This window comes from Coregonus lavaretus (genome assembly GCF_964263955.1).
Source record: "Coregonus lavaretus genome assembly, chromosome: 3".
NCBI lineage: Eukaryota > Metazoa > Chordata > Actinopteri > Salmoniformes > Salmonidae > Coregonus > Coregonus lavaretus.
In genome coordinates, this window is record NC_139990.1 from 59,434,837 (window position 1) to 59,455,820 (window position 20,984).

Below are 20,984 nucleotides of genomic sequence, written 5' to 3' on the forward strand. Positions count from 1 at the left end.
CACTCCAAGAGGCACCGTTTGGTTTATATGATGTAGGGTGGTCACAGACTAAAAAGCGGGAAAGTACTATATGCAGACCTGACTACCCTATAGGTCTACTATACTGTATATAGAGACATAACACAGTCAGGAGATACAGAATATTGTAGTCAGGACAGGAGGTGATAAATGTAAAGCACTTCGACACTCAGTCATGATTGGAAGAGTGATAAACTACCTAGTTGCTTGGTATTTGGTTGTCAGGGTTTATTTGAATGTGCATTAGCATGAGATGAATAACATCATATTGAAGTGTATTGTGTAACTTGGTGAGACAGTAACTGCTGTACATCTTGGGAATTCAGTGGCACTGTTTGTATGTAAACAGCAGGTTGAATTCAAAATGGATGCCAAAGCCTCAAACAGTATTTGAGATCTAGCCCTCCTGATGTGGAACTGAGATGTGCATGTGGATGAATTTGAAATGTTTTATACCACTACTGTATTATAGCGCTTCCCAAAAGAGGGGGTAATGTAACAAACCTGCCCTTGGTAACCACATTACCAGCAACTCCTACTGAGTTAACTCTATTTGGGCTGGTTGGTTAGTGTCTGGGTCTTTGGACCAGAAGGTTGTGGGTTCAATTCCCCCCCTGGCTGGGACAGACCCCCCAAATTCACTACAGTTCTCATTGGCGTTCCTTGCACTATGTGAGCGATCTCTCTCTGCCCTGATTCTGATTCTGTCTGTTTACTTCTTCTGCTGTGATGGCGTGTGTAGCGTTCTACAGTCTGTTGATCTCCCCACACCCTTTTTGCACAACACGACACACAGGCGTTTTGTAAAGGAAAGGTGTTATTTTCTTTTTTTCATGTCTAAAAAAACATATGAAGAATAAACGAAAGATTATGAGAAAAAAATTGTGTCCTTTCATTGATTCTGTCCTTTTCCAAAGCTTTGAATTTGTCATAATGTTAATAGGGTAGATAGGCTATAACATGGCCTACCTACCCTTTGATTTTACGATCTCATTTCGTGGAGCACTTTTCTCCTAGCTGTCTATCTGTCACACCGTGCATAGTGTAAGAAATCATACTAATGGCCGCGCTCACTGAGGAAGGCTTGGTCTCTGTAAATGTGACGGTGTTTTCATGCAACCTCACGACAGTCATTTCACTCAATGTCACTCATATTTAGTTGTTCTTCCACAGTGTCACACTCTCCTGTGTCACCCTTTGTGTCCTCCTCCCACCCCTCTATACTCCCCTACATTGCTCCCATACCCATGCCACAATGGCAGCATCCCAAATGGCACCTTATTCCCTACATAGTGCACTATTTTTTACTAGGGCCCATGGGCCCTGGTCAGAAGTAGTGCACTATATAGGGAATAGGGTGACATTTACAACATAGACAAAGTGTCACAGTTGTGGACGCATGACCACAGTATTTATAGATGGGCCAAAGGTGACATCATTGTGCAGTTAACACCTGCTGTTAAGTCCTGAAGCCCCAGGGTATCTATCCCCACAAGGATACTGGCATTTGGCCTTTGCTCATTTTTGGGACTTGTTTTAGATACCTTAGTCTTGTTTTTCTACATTCATGACCTATTATCTGACAATATGACAAAAATATCACATTCTGGTGTTATAAGCACAGACCAAGGTTTTATTTATTTGTGTATTTAATGCCAATAAAATGTCAATATTCAAACCACAACGCAAACAACTGAACACAATGGCATAAACATGAACTGATAGTGCTATAACATACGTAGAACTGGGTAGGTAAATGTCAGTGGAGGCTAGTGGGAGGAGCTATAGGAGGACGGGCTCATTGTAATGGGTGGAATGGAATGAATGGAACGGTATCAAACACATCAAACATATGGAAACCACGTTTCACTCAATTCCATAATTCCATTCCAGCCATTACAATGAGCCCATCCTCCTATAGCTCCACCCACCAGCCTCCACTAGTAAATGTAAATGCGTATCATAAACTCATTGGATTTTTTAACTGATACAATTTACATCATGCTTCCAGGCCAGCTATGAAATTATACAGGAAACATACACTGTATAAAACCATTTCCAAATGCTATCTATCCTTCCACCACATCCCCAAACAGAATATACTCCAGTCGAACCTTGGTTCTCCTTGGTTTTCCGAACTCTCATATAGAGGGGCTAAAGAGGTTCAGGGGACCAAGGTTCCTCCCATCGTCCGCGTCACAAGGGTTATAGAAGGGGATCAGCGGAACGAACACTGTTTCCATGGAGAATGTGTACAGCGGCGTCATGGTAACAGCGTTATAGAACGCTACTTCCTCCTTCTCACAGTCTAAGAACACTCCGATCCGGATGGGCCTGATGGACACTGGGACCTTGGTGGGTTTGGGGTCTGTACAGGCCAAGATGGCCCCTCCCTTCAGGGACAGGGTCCAGAGACCGCTGCTGGTCCCGCTGGAGTCCATCTCCCCCCTGTGGACATCCTCCCTGGCCACACCCACCCGCCATGCTGTCTTGCGGCCCACCTCCACCTCCCAGTAATGGCGTCCGGTGATGAAGCCTTCTCGGCCCATTACACTGTAGTAGTAGTGGAAGCGGCGGGGGTTGGGTGGCTGCTCCTCCTCCGAGGCCTTGGGGATAACTTTGTCCTCCTCGAACCACACAGAGGTGCAGCTGGGGGAGAGGGTGAGGAGGGGGTGGGCTGTCTCTGGGTCAAAGGTCACTTCAGTGATGTCTGGGGGGGGGGGGGGCTCAGGTGAGTTGTATTGTTGTAATCTAGAATGGTCTAATGGTATATATGTAAGTACATCCCTAGGAATGAAAAAACCCAGATATACCGGTACATTATTACTATGTCACTAGAAGACTTAATCTCTTTAATTCAGCATTATACTCATTGTATAACAATAGTATAACAATACTATAACAATTCTATAACAATACTAATGTCACAGAAAGATACGATGTGCATTACTTGGATAGAGGCAGCTCTTCATGTGTTTCCATATCCTGTACTGGATGGGCCCCACAAAGTGTGCTGATCGCACCTCCACATCCACCTGTGGAGGAGGAATGAAAGCCACCTGGGACCTGCAGGGAGAGGGGGATGAGAGAGGGAGAGGTGCAGGGGAGGAGGAGTGCAAAGATGGATGAGAAAGTGATTGAAAAGAAGGACAGGATTATGTTTTTGTGAAAGGAAAGGATTGGGAAATGAGTGAGAAAGAGAGAGAGGGTAGAGAGAGTGAAGAAAGATGCCAAAGAGAGAACGAGAGGATAGAGCGAGTGGAGAGAAGAAAGGGGGGATACCAACGAGAGGAGAGAGAGAGAGAGAGAATGGGATGCCAAAAATGCAATATGAGAGATTATGGCCGATCAGGAGAAGGGAGTGATTTGTGATACGAGAAATAGATGGAGACATAATCAGTTAAATAATTAAATATAATCACTTGCCTTTTCAAGAGGTCTTGAATCTCCTTCAGAGAGAAAAAAGGAGTGGTCATTACAGTAGTGAAAGACTTAAATCACTCAAAGCAACATAGCACACATTTTGTTCAACTGATAAAGTTGCCCAATAAAAATACATATTACATTTGTTTTCCATCAGAAAACAAACCAGAATTGTGCCCAAATGAACTCAATATGCAGTTGATATTCTCTCTCAGTCATTGTTTGGTGCCAAACCTCAGCTAGTACTCCAGGACTGCACTGTGGTGCTTTTTGTCCGCCAACCTTTTAATGAGAAATTGATTTAGACCAACGAAAGCAGGCAAGTAGACTATTTAGCCAATCAATTACTTTGATTGATCAAATTAGTGCCAGAAGAGAAGGCAATAAGCTGACGCGGTGGTCCTTGAGGACTGCAGCTTTGACATCAATGTGCTGGCGTAGGCTAGCTGTTGTGGAGGCTGATAGCAGCATCCAGTAGATTCTGTGGAGGTACTCCAAGCTTCTCATTCCCCTGACCCTCCGCAATTCACTCCCTCCCTCCTGCCATTTATCACATTCTCTGTAACACTTTGCTCTCCAACCTTTCGTCATAAGACCTGAATGACGGTGTCGTAATAATGACATAAGAGATGTCATAAACAGTTATGACAGTTGGTTTCATTTTATGATTATTGACGGTTGCCAACTCTCCTCATGGAGCACTACTGCAGTGTGCAGGCTTTAGTTCCATCCCTGCACTACATTTACATTACCATTTTAGTAATTTAGCAGACGCTGTTATCCAGAGTGACTTCTAGTTAGTGCATTCATCTAAAAATAGCTAGGTGGGACAACTATATATCACAATCATAGTAACTACATTTTTCCTCAATAAAGTAGCTATCAGCATAGAGCTAGTAAGGGGGAAAAAAGTCAAGCGAGTATTAGTTCATGAAAGGCTTTTTTTTTTGGGGGGGGGGGGGGGGGGGGGGGAGTGAGGAGGGGGTGCGAGGGGGGGTGCTGTGGGATTAAACCTTTGGTTAAACCTAATAAATAACATAAATGCAAACTAATATACACTGAGTATACAAAACATGAAGAACATCTGCTCTTTTCATGACATAGATGCTGCTGGGTTTTTCACGCTCAACAGTTTCCTGTGTGTATCAAGAATGGTCCACCACCCAAAGGACATCCACACAACTTGACAACTGTGGGAAACATTGGAGTCAACATAGGCCAGCATCCCTGTGGAACGCTTTTGAGGACAAAAGTTTTGTACACTCAGTGTATATACATTACAACCCATTTTTTTATGTTGTACCAAGTAGATTTTTCACTCTGGAATTACCTATCCAAATTTCTTCAATTGGGTTATAAGCTAATTAAATATATGTCCTGTTAATCAAGATATTAAGTTGGTTCCATAACATGAAATAATGACTCCAAACACTTTCTTTACATAAGATTTTCACATTAACTGGTTACAATATTGTAACCAAATGGTAACCAACTCATCAATGGTAGCCTTTCCAGGCACTTTAGTATCACACTTCTTAAGCAGATATCATTTAAGAATCAATGCTGGCAGTGAACATATAATCATTAAAAAAACACAACACATTACCTGGAATGACATTCACTCTCACGGGTGGCCAAAAATAACATACAGAAAGCCACGCCCCAATAGGCCACGCCCCCAATCGTCCTGATAGGCTGCCACCGCTATATTGCTCCCACCACTATGCAATGTGAATACTCATGAGGTGTTGAAAGCAATTTAGAAGCTTCCATTACATTTAAAAAATCACATTGATTAGTCAAATTCTTTATTTGATTTCAGGCAAATTGAATAGAACAATAGCCTGCACACCCTAACTCACTCACTTTGAGCAGTTTGGGACTATCCTCCTCGGCCAGTTTGTTGTTTAGCGTGGCAATGCCTCTCTCTAGATCTCTTCCCTGCATGGCGATCTTCCTCTCTCTCTCCCTAAGCAGCTTCACCCTCTTCTCTTTCTCCTTCTTCAGTCGCTCCATGTCCAGGGTCTCCTCTTCGTCCAGGAAGCGATGGAGGTTCTGGAACTCAGCTCGGACCTCCCGTTCCAGATTATCAAAACATCTCTGAGAGATAGACAGAGGGACAGACTTTACTATTTTGTTAATATATAGTGGGTAGTAGAAGGATGCTAGCCTGGTTGGGAGAGAGATTTTTCAGCTTTAGCCAACACGCAACAATTACAGTATGTTCATTTTAATGCTAAATATGTAAATACTACAAATTATTTATCCTAACGTTGTTAGATAACATTTCCAACCAGTATCAGGCAAATTGCTTGTAATATTACTGACACACTAATACATTCACAGATTATCTTATTCAGGATTTAATAAAATAATAAAATAAATGAACCATAAAGTTAATGACTGTGGTAAGTAATGCATTGGCAGCCAGTACTGTACCTCTACACCAATAGACCATATGTACGTCTCTCTCTCTGCCTCCCAGCACTCGTCTACCTCATGCTTTATTCTTTTAATAGCCTGGATCAGCTTCTCCTGTAACACACACACAGATAAACATGAGGGGAGAGGAGAGAATGGGAAAAGAAAGGGAAGAGGAAAAACACAGAGAAACAATGTCAAATAGTGACAGAAGTTATTGTCAAATAGTGACAGAAGTTATTGTCAAATAGTGACAGAAGTTATTGTCAAATAGTGACAGAAGTTATTGTCAAATAGTGACAAAAGTTATTGTCAAATAGTGACAGAAGTTATTGTCAAATAGTGACAGAAGTTATTGTCAAATAGTGACAGAAGTTATTGTCAAATAGTGACAGAATAGTGACTTAAGTTATTTAACTAAAGAGTAAGTTCAGCATGCATGTATTTAGATAATAGTTTTTCCTATGAGGTTAGAAGTCATTTATTTATTGAACATGATATTGTTGTGCCATTGAAAATTAACTACAAAACTGTCCCATTGATATAGTGCATTGGATTTTATGGGAGAGCATTTTTCCAAACCTAATCTCTTTCATAATGAATTAAACTTTCTATCGCCTGACTTCCCTTTAGACATAAACCCAAGGGTAAAATGATCAACTTTGCAGCTTACCTTATGGTCAGGGAGAAGGCTTTTATTGCAGTTGTTGTTGGTGTCTTTTATGTGATTTTTGTACATTCCAATTTCTCCTAACGAGACGGGAAAGAAAACAAGGGACTCTTGGGAATGAAAATAGGGAACGACAGAGGTGTAATAAAAGAGAGGGAGGCAGTAAAGAGGAAAGAGGGAGGGACAGTGACAGAGAATGGAAGGACATGGAAAGAGAAAATGATAAATCAGAGAGAGAGAAAGAGAGATAGACAGAGAGAGAGACAGATAGACAGAGAGACACACAGAAAGAGACAGATAGACAGAGAGAGACACAGAGAGAGATACAGATAGACAGAGAGAGACACAGAGAGAGAGACAGTTAGACAGAGAGCAGACATAGAGAGAGAAACCAATAAGAAGAGATACCCTCTCTGAGGTCATCAAAACAATTAGCATGAAGAGAGAATGAGTGTCATACATCCAACCAGTCAGAAGGAGATTTATCTAGAAACAATTAAACTGACAGACAGACAAGGGTCACCATCAAACACGAGGGTCCATTTACACTGAGGAGAAACAGAGGGGGGGGGGGGGGGGGGCAGGGAGCGAGGGGGGAGCCACAGCTGCTGGCCAGGATGGGCAGGCAGGCAGCAGCGATTTATGGCATTGCACAGTGGAGAAGATTCTATTTCTGTCTGCCGTTGTCATTCTGGAAACAAAAGAGGGAATCGGTCAGGGGATAGAATCAGGCAGTGGGTCGGGGAGGTAGGGGGGATATCGTTTTTCATAGGGAGTGGTTTGCCTGGAAGGGATAGGAGAGAGAGGCTGTGTATTTATTTTGGTAGGCCTATGTTGGTTTAGTACTACCCTATCTAGGGTGTCTGGAGAGGGCAGTATGACAACTGTAAACAATAAAATGTTGGTGTTAAAACTGAACATACATATTGGTAGATGTAGGGCAAACTGAGGTTTGTTTCCATCTGTTCTTCCTTCTCTTCCTGACATAAAAGAAAACAGAGTGGGGAGCACTGGTATAAAAGCAAGCAGTCAGCATTTTCTCTCGCAATATTCTCCCCCTCAGAGACAAACACACACACTGACACACACACGCACACACACACAGACATGCACACACACTCTTTCTCCTTGCCTCCCTCTCTCCCTCTAGCTCTCTCCCCTTCTAATACACATGCACGCATACACACATAGCCTGGCTGGTTGGCTGTGTGTGTGCAGAGGTAGCATTACTCATCTCTGCGAAGTTTCCTCATCTATAATTCATTGTCCTGGGTCCTGATGATGTGACTGCTGTGTGCTCTGCTGAAGTGAGCAAGCTGCACAATCAGCGTCATAAACCACACTACTGTAGTCTACTCCAGTACTGTGGGTGGACAGAATACAGAACACTAGCACAATGCATTATTATGAATATTACTCACATGCAGAGCTGCACACACTGAACATGATTCACTTGTTTTAATATGCAACATAACAATTTTCTATAGGAAATGTGGCTGCTTTTGTATCCCATATATTTCTATATTCAAGGTCATCTTGTTTGGTCCATTATCATTAGTTGATATAGCCTATTTTTCATGGGTATGAATAGGTCTCACTCTCCATAAAATAGCCTAGATCCCTCGTGTATGTATTTGATTTATGTGACCACTGCAGGGGTTAGATTATTTTATTTCATTCTGGCTCTATGTCTGGCCCCGCCCACTGTTCTAAATGTAACTTCCGGAGCTTGAAAAGGACACCCAACTAGTGGTGAGGTTTTAATGGGTACAAACTGTAGTGTTAGTTGGTAGGGTAATTTTTCTTCCCTTTTGTGTCACAAAGTGTAATGAATTCACACTCCAGTAGGCGGAAAATACAAGGGTGGAAAAGCCAAATAGATAATTAGGGAGGTCGTTACCGGACTCACACTCCAGTACTGTAGGTGGCGGTGTATGCACCGGAACGGAAGACCCAGAGTTACCTCTGCTGCAGATGATAAATTCATTAGATTTACCAGCCTTAACATCAACTGTTCAGAGGAGACTGTGTGAATCAGGCCTTCATGGTTGAATTGCTGCAAAGAAACCACTACTAAAGGACACCAATAATAAGAAGAGACTTGCTTGGGCCAAGAAACATGAGCAATGGACATTAGACCGGTGGAAATCTGTCCTTTGGTCTGATGAGTCCAAATTTGAGATTTTTGGTTCCAACGGCCATGTCTTTGTGAGACACAGAGTAGGTGAACGGATGATCTTCTCATGTGTAGTTCCCACCGTGAAGCATGGAGGAGGAGGTGTGATGGTGTGGGGGTGCTTTTCTGGTGACACTGTCTGTGATTTATTTAGAATTCAAGGCACACTTAACCAGCATGGCTACCACAGCATTCTGCAGCGATACACCATCCCATCTGGTTTGCGCTTAGTGGGACTATCATTTGTTTGTCAACAGGACAATGACCCAACACACCTCCAGGCTGTGTAAGGGCTATTTGACCAAGAATGAGAGTTATGGAGTGCTGCATCAGATGACCTGGCCTCCACAATCCCCCGACCTCAACCCAATTGAGATGGTTTGGGATGAGTTGGACCGCAGAGTGAAGGAATAGTAGCCAACAAGTGCTCAGCATATGTGGGAACTCCTTCAAGACTGTTGGAAATGCATTCCAGGTGAAGCTGGTTGAGAGAATGACAAGAGTGTGCAAAGCTGTCATCAAAGCAAAGGGTGGCTACTTAGAATATAAAATATAAAATGTAGAAAATAGTAAAAATAAAGAAAAACCCTTGAATGAGTAGGTGTGTCCAAACTTTTGACTGGTACTATATATATATATATATATATATATATATATATATATATATATATATATACACACACACACACACACACACACACACACACACACACACACACACACACACAAAACGGAAGTAAACTCAAGAATGTAATGTAGGTGAGCCGTGAATGGCCTCACACACCAGTACAGTAGGTGGCGGTATACGCGAACTGCCAACTAAATCCTACAGAAGAAGGAGACCAGAAGTAAACAAAGAGCACGTCGGACAGATTCATTCAAAGGAGAGGTATGAAGCATTTTAAAATATTAATTCCAGCTATTTAAGTTTATAATTACATGGTTTCGTCTCCTTATTATCCTACTTTCAAGCGTTTTTCATTGCGAGTCTTCTGCTTCCAGCTAAATGCTTAAAAGAACAACGATAATGCACTGGAAAGACTAGCAGTGAGCTAGCCAACAAGCTGGTTTGATGTGAATGGTCTATAAATACTAAATTATTTTGACCTAGTTAGCTACAGCTTACATAACCACGACACTAACAATTATCCTACCTGAATAGCAGGTAGACTGATGGTTCAACAGCGTCAGAAATGAACGGTCAAGCCGATATGGAGGTGGACTACAAGCAGAAATACAAAAATCTCAAACGCAAATTAAAATTCCTGGTTTATGTGAGTCTTAATTTTTCATCCCATTGTCAAAGACGTGGTTTTATTATTATAACACCTATTAGCCAATGAACTGTAATTTACAGAGTTGAACTGTTGTATTTCGCTACTTGTCTCCGTTTAGGAGCAGGAATGTTTTCAGGAAGAGCTCAGAAGATCCCAGAGGAAGCTGCTCAAAGTGTCCAGAGATAAAAGGTGGGTGGGTGAATCTACAACGTTTGTTTAGTTTGGACAGCTGGGGTGTATTTATTTGTGGCACACTGTAGCAAAACCTTTTGCACAGTGCATAACCTTTTACTACCATGTGCTACTAATAAATACACCCCTGTTGAATGTGTACACATACTACAAGCATGTTCAAAGTTAAAACGGGTCATTCCTTGGCTTCTATTCTCTTCTCTTGCAGTTTTCTTTTGGACCGACTGTTACAATATGAGCGGGTGGACGAGGACTCCTCAGGTAGGTTTAAAGCACCAAGTCTCAACGTTTCATTCTCCACAATATCTGTTATCTTATCCATAGCTCACCCAATAATAATCATGCAGTTACCTGCCTTGCTGTGGAGTATGTTCAGTATGGATCATGTTAGTATGCTGATGTACAGTGTCTGATTGTCATTTTGTGTTTCAGATTCTGATGCCACAGCCTCTTCTGAGAACAGTGAAGGAGAGGGCCCCAGGGAGAGGGAGAGAGACGGAGGAAAGAAGTGAGTATGCAGCATGCCAGCAATATTTCAAATTGCACTCTTTCTATTACTGCACATTCTCTCCATCTTTGCCATTCTCTCTCACTGTCTCACTATTTATTCAACTGTCTCTCTTTTGAACTCTCAGGAGAAGGAGTAGCCCTGGTGTAGGCATTCCTTTGCCCTCATCTTCCCATCTCTCTCTCCTCTCTCGTTCTGGAGTGAACCCTCTCCAGTCATCTGGCAGTACCCCCTACCTCAACACAGTGAGTTATGATCACCATCACCTCACTGAATCTATACAATCAATAACTATAACATCATTGATTGTTGCCATTATTGTTTTCTCATTACCGAAGATAATCACTGTTTTGATTTGGGGCATTATTAATATTGTTTTATTATATGTTTTCCTTTTGTTATCTTTTGCTGTCTATCATGTTTTAATTTTCTCTGCTGTATTTGTACACACTGTGTGTGTGTGTTTGTGTTTTGTAAATTGTCACGGTGTGGTTGTGTACGCTTGTTTTCTGTTCGTATGTGCGTTTATGTTTGTGTGTGTGTGTTAAATTGACACATGGGGCCTGTGTGTGTGTGTGGCGGGCAGTTGCCCTTCCCACCAGAGTATTTGGCTCCACCAACTGAGAGAATGAAGAAAGAGAGAAAGACAAAGGCGCCCAAACACAAGAAAGAGACATCGGGGAAGGTGAGAGGGGAGGAGGAGGAGGAGGAGGAGATGAGGGAACAGACATGTGGCACGTAGTGTATTGAGTTAGGGTCTAGATGAGGAGGATTCTACAGTATACAGTGCATTTGGAAAGTATTCAGACCCCTTCACTTTTTCCATATTTTGTTACGTTACAGCCTTATTCTAAAAGGGATAAAATATATATTTTCCCCTCATCAATTTACACACAATACCCCGTAATGACAAAGTATTCACACCCTTTGCTATGAGACTTGAAATTAAGCTCAGGTGCATCCTGTTTCTGTTGATCATCCTTGAGATGTTTCTACAACTTGATTGGAGTTCACCTGTGGTAAATTCAATTGATTGGACATTATTTGGAAAGGCACACACCTGTCTACAGTTGAAGTCGGACGTTTACATACACCTTAGCCAACTACATTTAAACTCAGTTTTTCACAATTCCTGACATTTAATCCTAGTAAAAATTCCCTGTCTTAGGTCAGTTAGGATCACCACATTATTTTAAGTGTGAAATGTCAGAATAATAGTAGAGAGTGATTTATTTCAGCTTTTCTTTCTTTCATCAAATTCCCAGTGGGTCAGAAGTTTACATACACTCAATTAGTATTTGGTAGCATTGCCTTTAAATAGTTTAACTTGGGTCAAATGTTTCGGGTAGCCTTCCACAAGCTTCAATAACTTGGGTGAATTTTGGCCCATTCCTCCTGACAGAGCTGGTGTAACTGAGTCAGGTTTGTAGGCCTCCTTGCTCGCACACACTTTTTCAGTTCTGCCCACACATTTTCTATAGGATTGAGGTCAGGGCTTTGTGATGGCCACTCCAATACCTTGACTTTGTTGTCCTTAAGCCATTTTGCCCCAACTTTGGAAGTATGCTTGGGGTTATTGTCCATTTGGAAGACCCATTTGCGACCAAGCTTTAACTTCCTGACTGATGTCTTGAAATGTTGCTTCAATATATCCACATAATTTTCCTTCCTCATGATGCCATCTATTTTGTGAAGTGCACCAGTCCCTCCTGCAGAAAAGCACCCCCACAGCATGATGCTGCCACCCCCGTGCTTCAGGGTTGGGATGGTGTTCTTGGGCTTGCAAGTGACCCCCTTTTTCCTCCAAACATAACAATGGTCATTATGGCCAAACAGTTATATTTTTGTTTCATCAGATCAGAGGACATTTCTAAAAAAAAGTACGATCTTTGCCCCCATGTGCAGTTGCAAACCGTAGTCTGGCTTTTTTATGGCGGTTTTGGAGCAGTGGCTTCTTCTTTGCTAAGCGGCCTTTCAGGTTATGTCGATATAGGACTCGTTTTACTGTGGATATAGATACTTTTGTACCTGTTTCTTCCAGCATCTTCACAAGGTCCTTTGCTGTTGTTCTGGGATTGATTTTCACTTTTCACACCAAAGTACATTAATCTCTAGGAGACAGAACGCTTCTCCTTCCTGAGCGGTATGAAGGCTGCGTGGTCCCATGGTGTTTATAGTTGCGTACTATTGTTTGTACAGATGAACGTGGTACCTTCAGGCGTTTGGAAATTGCTCCCAAGGATGAACCAGACTTGTGGAGGTCTACACATTTTATTCTGAGGTCTTGGCTGATTTCTTTTGATTTTCCCATGATGTCAAGCAAAGAGGCACTGAGTTTGAAGGTAGGCCTTGAAATACATCTACAGGTACACCTTCAAATGACTCAAATTATGTCAATTAGCCTATCAGAAGCTTCTAAAGCCATGACATCATTTTCTGGAATTTTCCAAGTTTAAAGGCACAGTCAACTTAGTGTATGTAAACTTCTGACCCACTGGAATTGTGATACAGTGAATTATAAGTGAAATAATCTGTCTGTAAACAATTGTTGGAAAAATTACTTAGATGTCCTAACCGACTTGCCAAAACTATAGTTTGTTAACAAGACATTTGTGTAGTGGTTGAAAAACAAGTTTTAATGACTCCAACCTAAGTGTATGTAAACTTCCGACTTCAACTGTATATAAGGTCCCACAGTTGACAGTGCATGTCAGAGCAAAAACATAGCCATGTGGTCGAAGGAATTGTCCGTAGAGCTCAGAGACAGAATTGTGTCGAGGTACAGATCTGGAGAAGGGTACCAAAAAATGTCTGCTGTATTGAAGGTCCCCAAGAACACAGTGGCCTCCATCATTCTTAAATGGAAGAAGTTTGGAACCACCAAGACCCTTCCTAGAGCTGGCCGCCCGGCCAAACTGAGCAATCGGGGGAGAAGGACCTTGGTCAGGGAGGTGACCAAGAACCCGATGGTCACTCTGACAAAGCTCCAGAGTTCCTCTGTGGAGATGGGAGAACCTTCCAGAAGGACACCCCTCTCTGCAGCACTCCACCAATCAGGCCTTTATGGTAGAGTGGCCAGACGGAAGCCACTCCTCAGTAAAAGGCACATGACAGCCCGCTTGGAGTTTGCCAAAAGGCACCTAAAGGACTCTCAGACCATGAAAAACAAGATTCTCTGGTCTGATGAAACCAAGACTGAACTCTTTGGCCTGAATGCCAAGCGTCACGTCTGGAGGAAACCTGGCACCATCCCTACGGTGAAGCATGGTGGTGGCAGCATCATGCTGTTGGCATGTTTTTCAGCGGCAGGGACTGGTAGACTAGTCAGGATCAAGGGAAAGATGAATGGAGCAAAGTACAGAGAGATCCGTGATGAAAACCTGCTCCAGAGCTCTTAGGACCAGACTGGGGCGAAGGTTCACCTTCCAACAGGACAACGACTCCAAGCACACAGCCAAGACAACGCATGAGTGGCTTCGGGAGAAGTCTCTGAATGTCCTTGAGTGGCCCAGCCAGAGCCCTGACTTGAACCCAATCGAATATCTCTGGAGAGACCTGAAAATAGCTGTGCAGTGACACTCCCCATCCAACCTGACAGAGCTTGAGAGGATCTGCAGAGAAGAATGGGAGAAACTCCCCAAATACAGGTGTGCCAAGCTTGTAGCGTCATACCCAAGAAGACTCGAGGCTGTAATCGCTGCTAAAGGTGCTTCAACAAAGTACTGAGTAAAGGGTCTGAATACTTAAGTAAATGTGATTATTTATGTTTTTTATTTTTAATACATTTGCCAAAAAATTCTAAAAACCTGTTTTTGCTTTGTCATTATGGGGTATTGTGTGTAGATTGATGAGTGGGGGGAGGGGGAATAATGTAATCCATTTTAGAATAAGGCTGTAACGTAACAAAGTGGAAAAAGTCAAGGGGTCTGAATTCTTTCCGAATGCACTGTAACTGCACCACATATGGCAGGTTAGGTGCAGGCCTACAGTAGGCTATAGGAAAGTCCATAAAGTTGCGATATCATCAATGAAGTAACATACTGCCGTAATATCCTGAACTCTTAATTTTCAATTCCTGACCATTCATTCAAAGGGTTATTCTTCCTCAGTAGATTTAACTACATCCCAAATGGAACCCTATTCCTACCCCAGAGGGCCCTGGTCAAAAGTAGTGCACTATAAAGGGAATAGGGTGCCATTTGGGAGTCCAAGTCATCTACCTCTCTATCTTTCTCCATTCCATCTACCCTCTTCCTTCCACCTCCCTCCCCTTAGGTGGTGGCTCCTCTAGCAGCCAACTATCCAGCAGGCCCGGCGGCCCCTCCCACATCCAGTGCCTCGTTCAACTGGGTTCCCAGGCAGATGCTGAGTGGAGACGCGGCGGAGGAGGAGGGAGAGAGCGACGGAGACTCAGACAGAGGAGACGACGACAGGGGGGAGGGAGAAGAGGCTGACCTTGTCATCGATATCCCCAACGAGTGAACTGTGTGTGTGTGTTCGTGTGTAAAGGATTGTTTGAAAGAGTGTGTAAGATCACGGCTTGAGTGTGTGTGTGTGTGTATTCAACCCCTCCCACTGTCAAATGCTTAGCCAAGCTCCCCCCAGTGGACCTTCAGGTTACTGCAACAATATCTCTCAAAACAATGTGACCTGTCATAATAATGTTACTAATGTACTCCATTATTGTAATTTTACTGCCTTCTACAGTTATACAAGTCATGGAAGAAATTGTATTGAAGGCATGGACAGCTACAGCACCTACCTTTTTATACAAAACTGTCAAATGAGGAAGTTTCTGTTGGAGATAATGGAGATGTTGTGTTTTCTACCAATTACTTTTCTAAATTAAATCGCATTCAAGTGGTAACATTTCAGATGTTGTTGAAAGCCTAATGGTCCCAGATGAGGGAACAGACATGTGGCACGTAGGGTATTGAGTTAGGGTCTAGACGAGGGGGATTCTACAGTATAAATGCACCTCATATGGCAGGTTAGGTGCAAGCCTACAGTAGGCTATAGGAAAGTCCATAACGTTGGGACATCATCAATGAAGTAACATACTGCCATAATATCCTGAACTCTTAATTTTCAATTCCTGACCATTCATTTAAAGGGTTATTCTCAGTAGAAAATTAAAAGAGTCCAGGATATTATGGCAGTATGTTACTTCATTGATGATGTCCCAATGTTATGGACAGTAGGTGCTGCACAGACATGCAGTACTGCGCCTTTACTCAAAACAACTGTTTCTGTTGGCTGTGCCTGGAGACAAAAGCTTTTTATGCTGCATTCATAACCAAGTGGGAAGGTGGTATTTAACCTTTCGACTGGTAAAAATCCACTTGAACGCCCCTTTAACTAGTGGGAAACTCGACTATCATCCCTGACTTCTCCCACATGCTGACATCTGAAGTCACCAACTAAGGAAATTACCTCGATATCAGCATTTTCGGCAGTTAAATGTAACAAAACATTATTTATAAAAAAGAAATCTATTAATACGTTTTTTGAACACTTATTTGTTTACAAGCATTATAGCTGTACTTTTAGTTTATGGTTGACACAGATTGTTGGCCATTAGCCAATCAGTGTTTCTCAACAAGTTGAGAATGCATCCAACTGGTATTTACAACTTGACAACTGGTAATTACTACCTTCCCACTTGTTTATGAACGCTGCATAAAGCCCAACCCAAAACCATCACACCCAAAAGCTCTCATACCGCAGCAGCCATGCAGCTGTCAGTATGGAACACATCCAGACTACCCAAAGCTACAGACAAAGGATGTAGTGAGGGAATAATGAGTGTCTTTGCTACAGACCAATAACTGTCAGTGAGTATAATAAGGAACAGTGTGACACTGTTGGAAAACTAATTATGCACTGTTAAATATTTTTCCTGGTGGAAATTACACATGTCAAACTATTAGCCTAATCTCCATCAGATGTGCATTGATGTGTAGCCTATCCCATAAAAGCAATTCTCCTACCAGACAGTTCTGACTGTCAGGCCCAAGGGTGCACTGAAGACTCCATGTGATTCCAGTCATAACACGTAGCAGGACAAACCTGGTTTGTGACCCCCTATGTCAGAGGTCACATAGGTGAAGAGCTTCATTATTGTGCTCTCATCTTTCCTCTCTTGTCATCTCACAGAGATTGCAATGGATCGGATTGGATGACTCCCTCTATGAATTTGAGAGTGGGGACATTTCCCTCAGCTTTACCAAACCAAGTGGCGGCTGAAACACAAAATCAAAAAGAATTGTGGCTTTAAAGCAGAGAGAATGTAATTCAGTCAATAAGATCTATCTTGGAACCTTGGTGGTGGATAGATATACTGTGTGATATTCAACACTAGGACACTGCTGTAAGATATACTGCTGCGGTTTCACTGTGCACCCTAATAGTGCATACTTAAGCACTCGGCTACATATATAGAGGAGTCAGCACTTTCTAAGAGGTGTGTGTTTTAACAGAGAAAATTAACCATTGAGCCAAACCTTGTGGAAACATTGTTTGGGAATGCAGACTTACAGGTAATAGGAACTGGTTACAGGGTGTGGGTCTGGTGTGTGTACCTAACAATAATGAGAGGTAAAGGTGTAACCAAAAAGAGCTATGAAAGAGGAAGGAGGGAGGGAGAGCCAGGTAGAGGTGTAGCTAGAGGGTGAATGTGTGAGGGAGGGAGGAAGAGTGAGCTTGTCAGTGAGGGAGGGAGAAGCAGAGTGTAAGCAAGACTGTGCCCAGACACATACAGACAGCACAGTCCAAGGAGAAAGACATGGGTGGAGACGCTGACTGGGTGGAAGAGAAAAAAGAAGGGAGAGATTGAGAAAGCGATAGAAGAACGACATACCAGAGATTCCCTGGCTGCCAACCCTAGCTATCAGCCATTACCTTCTCCCATCCGCGTAGATACAGCAGAAACCTCTGGATTATTTACCAGCCTCTCTCTGTGAGTGTCTGGGTTTGCTGAGCTCAACATGCTGCTGCTGCGGTGGTGTCCTGCTGGTGTCAGTGTCAGTACTGCAGGCTGGATCTTGCTGGGGCTGACTCTGGAGCTGTCTCTACCAGTCACAGCACTATCAGAACCAGACCCAGGCTTCTCCCTCTGCAGACAGAGCTTCTACAGACAGACCCCCCCTCTGGGCCTCTCCGGAGGTGGGGGGGCTCTCCTGACCCCCCTCTGTCACAGGCTGTCAGGGGGACAGTCGTTCGCCACGCTCTACCACCCGACCTGTGACGCAGCTGTTTACTCTGCCTTCCATCTCAGTCAAGGATGGGGGGGGAGAGGAGGAAAGGAGGAGGGGGTAAGGGAGGATTATTTAATTTATATTATGTAGAAACAGTGGAATCATTGTCATGCATGGACTGCGTAAGCACTACCTTGTAAAGTTTAGTGTACATTCTCAACACAATCACAAGTTACAGCGGACATGATCAAACCAACAGTATACCACTCTTTTCCTCCAGCTGTAGTACAAGAATGTTTTTGCGATATGAAACTTGTTCAAGTGAAAGGAAACTCTTGTCCTGTAGAGGCAGTTAATTTACTGTTGAAATCAACGTTCCATGCAAACCTGGCCTTGTTTCAACAAGTCAGAGTTAACAGAAAGATGAATGTGAACAACAGTTTGATATTTGACTCAGATGTCTGTCAGTGGACAAGCTCCCTAACACTCACAATACTAGAATGGTCTGCATGGTATATTATTTCTGCCATGACTCCTGAGTAAAAGACGTCCTCCTCTACCTACTCTATTTACAAACTGCATTGATACTGAATGTATTTATAATGTACAGTAGGCTTTACCCAAATAAAGGCCAAACATACATTTATCATGATGTCAATACTAATTGCATTAGTGATTCAATATGTGCACTTCGACTCATGATTCCAAACCTATCTCCTAGACAGAGAAGGAGGAAGAGGACGAAGGGTCCCAGAGTCCCCTCCTGGTGATGACCCCAGCCCTGCTCCGAGGGGATGTGGCGGGGGGTAAACCCCAAGCTCGCTCTGACTCTCCCCTCCACCAGTGGGACTCCCTGGTCACAGAGCTGATTCAGAGCAGCGTCCTGCCCCCGTGTGGCTCCACAGGGGGCCAGCTCTACGTCCTGACAGGAGCCACGGGGCTCAGGCTGGGGCCCGGGGTGGAGGAGGGTGGGGATGAGGGGTGTGAGGCTGGGGTGCAGTGGTCTGCAGTGTGCTGTGCTGGCCCAGAGGGACAGAGTGGGTTCAGTGTGGGGGTAGTGAGAGAGACAGGGGGAGGAGGGGAGAGGGTGGTGAGTGTTAAGGAGCTGGAACACATGATTGGAGTGACAGATCTATTTTCAGAGGGTTGCGGGGAAGCAGATGGGGACACGGAGGGAGACATAGTGACACTGCTCAGTGATGCGATGGTTGGAGTCGTAGAAAAGCAGAGAGCAGCCGCAAGGCCAGACGTCATTCAGGAAACACTAGATGAGACTACTGACCGAAGCATAGAGGCACTAACTGCCGACACAGAACCTCTCATCACTCCCTCAGTGGACAACGAGACACTGGCCTCCGAGTCGGACACAGAGTCGTCCGGCAGCACTCTGGTGTATATCATCACCTCCTCTGTCTCCCTGCTCATCGCCCCACTACGCCCTGTAGTCTCCACCCTCATCGGGATCCCTGGACAGGTGATTACTGATGGAATACAATACTGTGATGGTTCCATATCCTGTATATATCCTTTTATATTTCTGATCACAAAAATATGTTTCTGTTATAACAGACAATATCTTGAAACAGAACATATCTTCTCGTCTAGGTGGCCTTTGTCCTACAGGAGGACCTGGGGGTCCTGTCTGCCCTGCCAGGTGACACCCTCTCTGTGTTCTACAACATGGCGTCTGACCTGGTGTCTGGGGTCGGCTCAGTCACAGGCCTGATACTTGGTGTGGGGGAGATGTGCTTCTCCACTCTGTACTGCATTACAACCCCTCTGGTGGGCTCCCTGTTCACCAGCTGCCAGGACGGGGTCACAGGGGTGGGCACCCTGGCCTGGGATGGGGTGGGCATATTCGGGGGGATCGTGGACAATGCCTGGTGGGTGTCCAGGGTGGTTGGGGACCAGGCGTGGGAGCAGGGTGGGGGGTATGTGGGGTCGGTGGTGTCTGAGATGGGAGGGCAGATGAAGGTGGTTGGTGGGGGGATGGGGAAGCTGGCGTGGAGGTGTGGGAACGGGGTGGGGAACGTGGTAAGGATGGCAGGGGGGCTAGTAGTAGGAAGCGTGGAAACGGTTGTGGAGAATGTGATGGAGGCCTTTGGGCAGGACCAGAACTGTGGGTGGTTTGGGTCTACAGAGAATGTTAATCAATAACGTTGCAGATTTTTTTGCAAACCTTGAAAATTGTATATTTTGTTCTTATAAATTATGTAAAAATGCACCAGATAGCAAGAGAGAATTGATGTGTATGCCGCAATGCCAATGCCTCTAGCTAAGCTGTCTACCACAAACGCATAGTTCGGCACACAACACATTTTCATATTGTTTTACAACCTAAAGTAGATTACTTCTACTTCTACTACTTCTTAGTTGTAAAGAAGCAGGATCCCAAAAGACTAAAGCTGAGATGAATGGTATATGTGTCCGAAAGAGAAGTAATGAACTCCTGAGTGGCGCAGTGGTCTAAGGCGCTGCATCGCAGTGCTAACTGTGCCACTACAGATCCTGGTTCGAATCCAGGCTCTGTCGCAGCCGGCCGCAACCGGGAGACTCATGGGCGGCGCACAATTGGCCCAGCGTCGTCCAGGGTAGGGGAGGGAATGGCCGGCAAGGATGTAGCTCAGTTGATAGAGCATGGCGTTTGCAACGCCAGGGTTTGATTCCCACGGGGGGCCAGTATAAAAATATATGTATTCACTAACTGTAAGTCGCTCTGGATAAGAGCGTCTGCTAAATGACTAAAATGTAAACGTAATGTAGCCCTATGGGTGTGCTGGTCAATTGATCAATTACAATATGGTATTATTTTGGGGAAACATGCTTTTACTGTGTGAGTTCACATGATGTTACTTTATGAACTTTATGCTTGCTTGATTAAAAAATGATAATTGATTGATCACATTCACTCAGATTAGTGCAATTTATTTATTTGTGATTCATTCATTCATTTGTCTATAAATATATTTTGCCTTGAAGCTGGCTCGTTTAATTTGCACATTCGTAACACTACGATAATTGATCTGAGTGAGAGTCTGGACAAATGTCATTGTCAATTTGGAAAAGGCATTCTTACAGGCCGCCTTGGTGTGGCGGAAATGAA

The 20,984-nt window shown here is 43.7% G+C and overlaps 3 protein-coding genes across 9 annotated transcripts; 2 read left to right on the forward strand and 1 right to left on the reverse strand.

The window, feature by feature from the left end:
* Positions 1 to 1,626: 1,626 nt before the first annotated feature.
* On the reverse strand, positions 1,627 to 17,947 carry LOC311120159 (zinc-binding protein A33-like). Of its 5 annotated transcripts, none has more exons than XM_084157818.1 (9): positions 17,586 to 17,929; positions 16,755 to 16,927; positions 6,536 to 6,612; positions 5,881 to 5,976; positions 5,308 to 5,541; positions 3,445 to 3,467; positions 2,969 to 3,084; positions 2,049 to 2,728; positions 1,633 to 1,800 (listed from the first exon to the last, which is right to left on the reverse strand). In XM_084157818.1, the coding sequence occupies exons 2-8, from the start codon at positions 16,801 to 16,803 to the stop codon at positions 2,160 to 2,162; spliced, it is 1,164 nt and encodes a 387-aa protein (XP_084013944.1). In that variant the 5' UTR covers positions 16,804 to 16,927; positions 17,586 to 17,929; the 3' UTR covers positions 1,633 to 1,800; positions 2,049 to 2,159. The 5 variants fall into 5 exon arrangements, with proteins under 5 accessions (XP_084013947.1, XP_084013946.1, XP_084013944.1 ...); XM_084157819.1 differs by having other exon boundaries at positions 1,633 to 1,787; positions 2,032 to 2,728; XM_084157821.1 differs by lacking the exon at positions 16,755 to 16,927 and having other exon boundaries at positions 1,627 to 1,787; positions 2,032 to 2,728; positions 17,586 to 17,947.
* On the forward strand, positions 9,525 to 15,559 carry LOC311120191 (INO80 complex subunit E-like). Of its 3 annotated transcripts, XM_084157825.1 has the most exons (9): positions 9,525 to 9,597; positions 9,711 to 9,782; positions 9,874 to 9,982; positions 10,104 to 10,174; positions 10,386 to 10,438; positions 10,610 to 10,685; positions 10,813 to 10,930; positions 11,272 to 11,370; positions 14,961 to 15,559. In XM_084157825.1, the coding sequence occupies exons 3-9, from the start codon at positions 9,902 to 9,904 to the stop codon at positions 15,165 to 15,167; spliced, it is 705 nt and encodes a 234-aa protein (XP_084013951.1). In that variant the 5' UTR covers positions 9,525 to 9,597; positions 9,711 to 9,782; positions 9,874 to 9,901; the 3' UTR covers positions 15,168 to 15,559. The 3 variants fall into 3 exon arrangements, with proteins under 3 accessions (XP_084013951.1, XP_084013949.1, XP_084013950.1); XM_084157823.1 differs by lacking the exon at positions 9,711 to 9,782 and having other exon boundaries at positions 9,539 to 9,597; positions 9,871 to 9,982; XM_084157824.1 differs by lacking the exon at positions 9,711 to 9,782 and having other exon boundaries at positions 9,581 to 9,597.
* On the forward strand, positions 17,370 to 20,857 carry LOC311120149 (uncharacterized protein). Its single transcript, XM_084157817.1, has 3 exons — positions 17,370 to 17,998; positions 18,603 to 19,355; positions 19,487 to 20,857. The coding sequence occupies exons 1-3, from the start codon at positions 17,672 to 17,674 to the stop codon at positions 20,036 to 20,038; spliced, it is 1,632 nt and encodes a 543-aa protein (XP_084013943.1). The 5' UTR covers positions 17,370 to 17,671; the 3' UTR covers positions 20,039 to 20,857.
* The last annotated feature ends 127 nt before the right edge of the window (positions 20,858 to 20,984 follow it).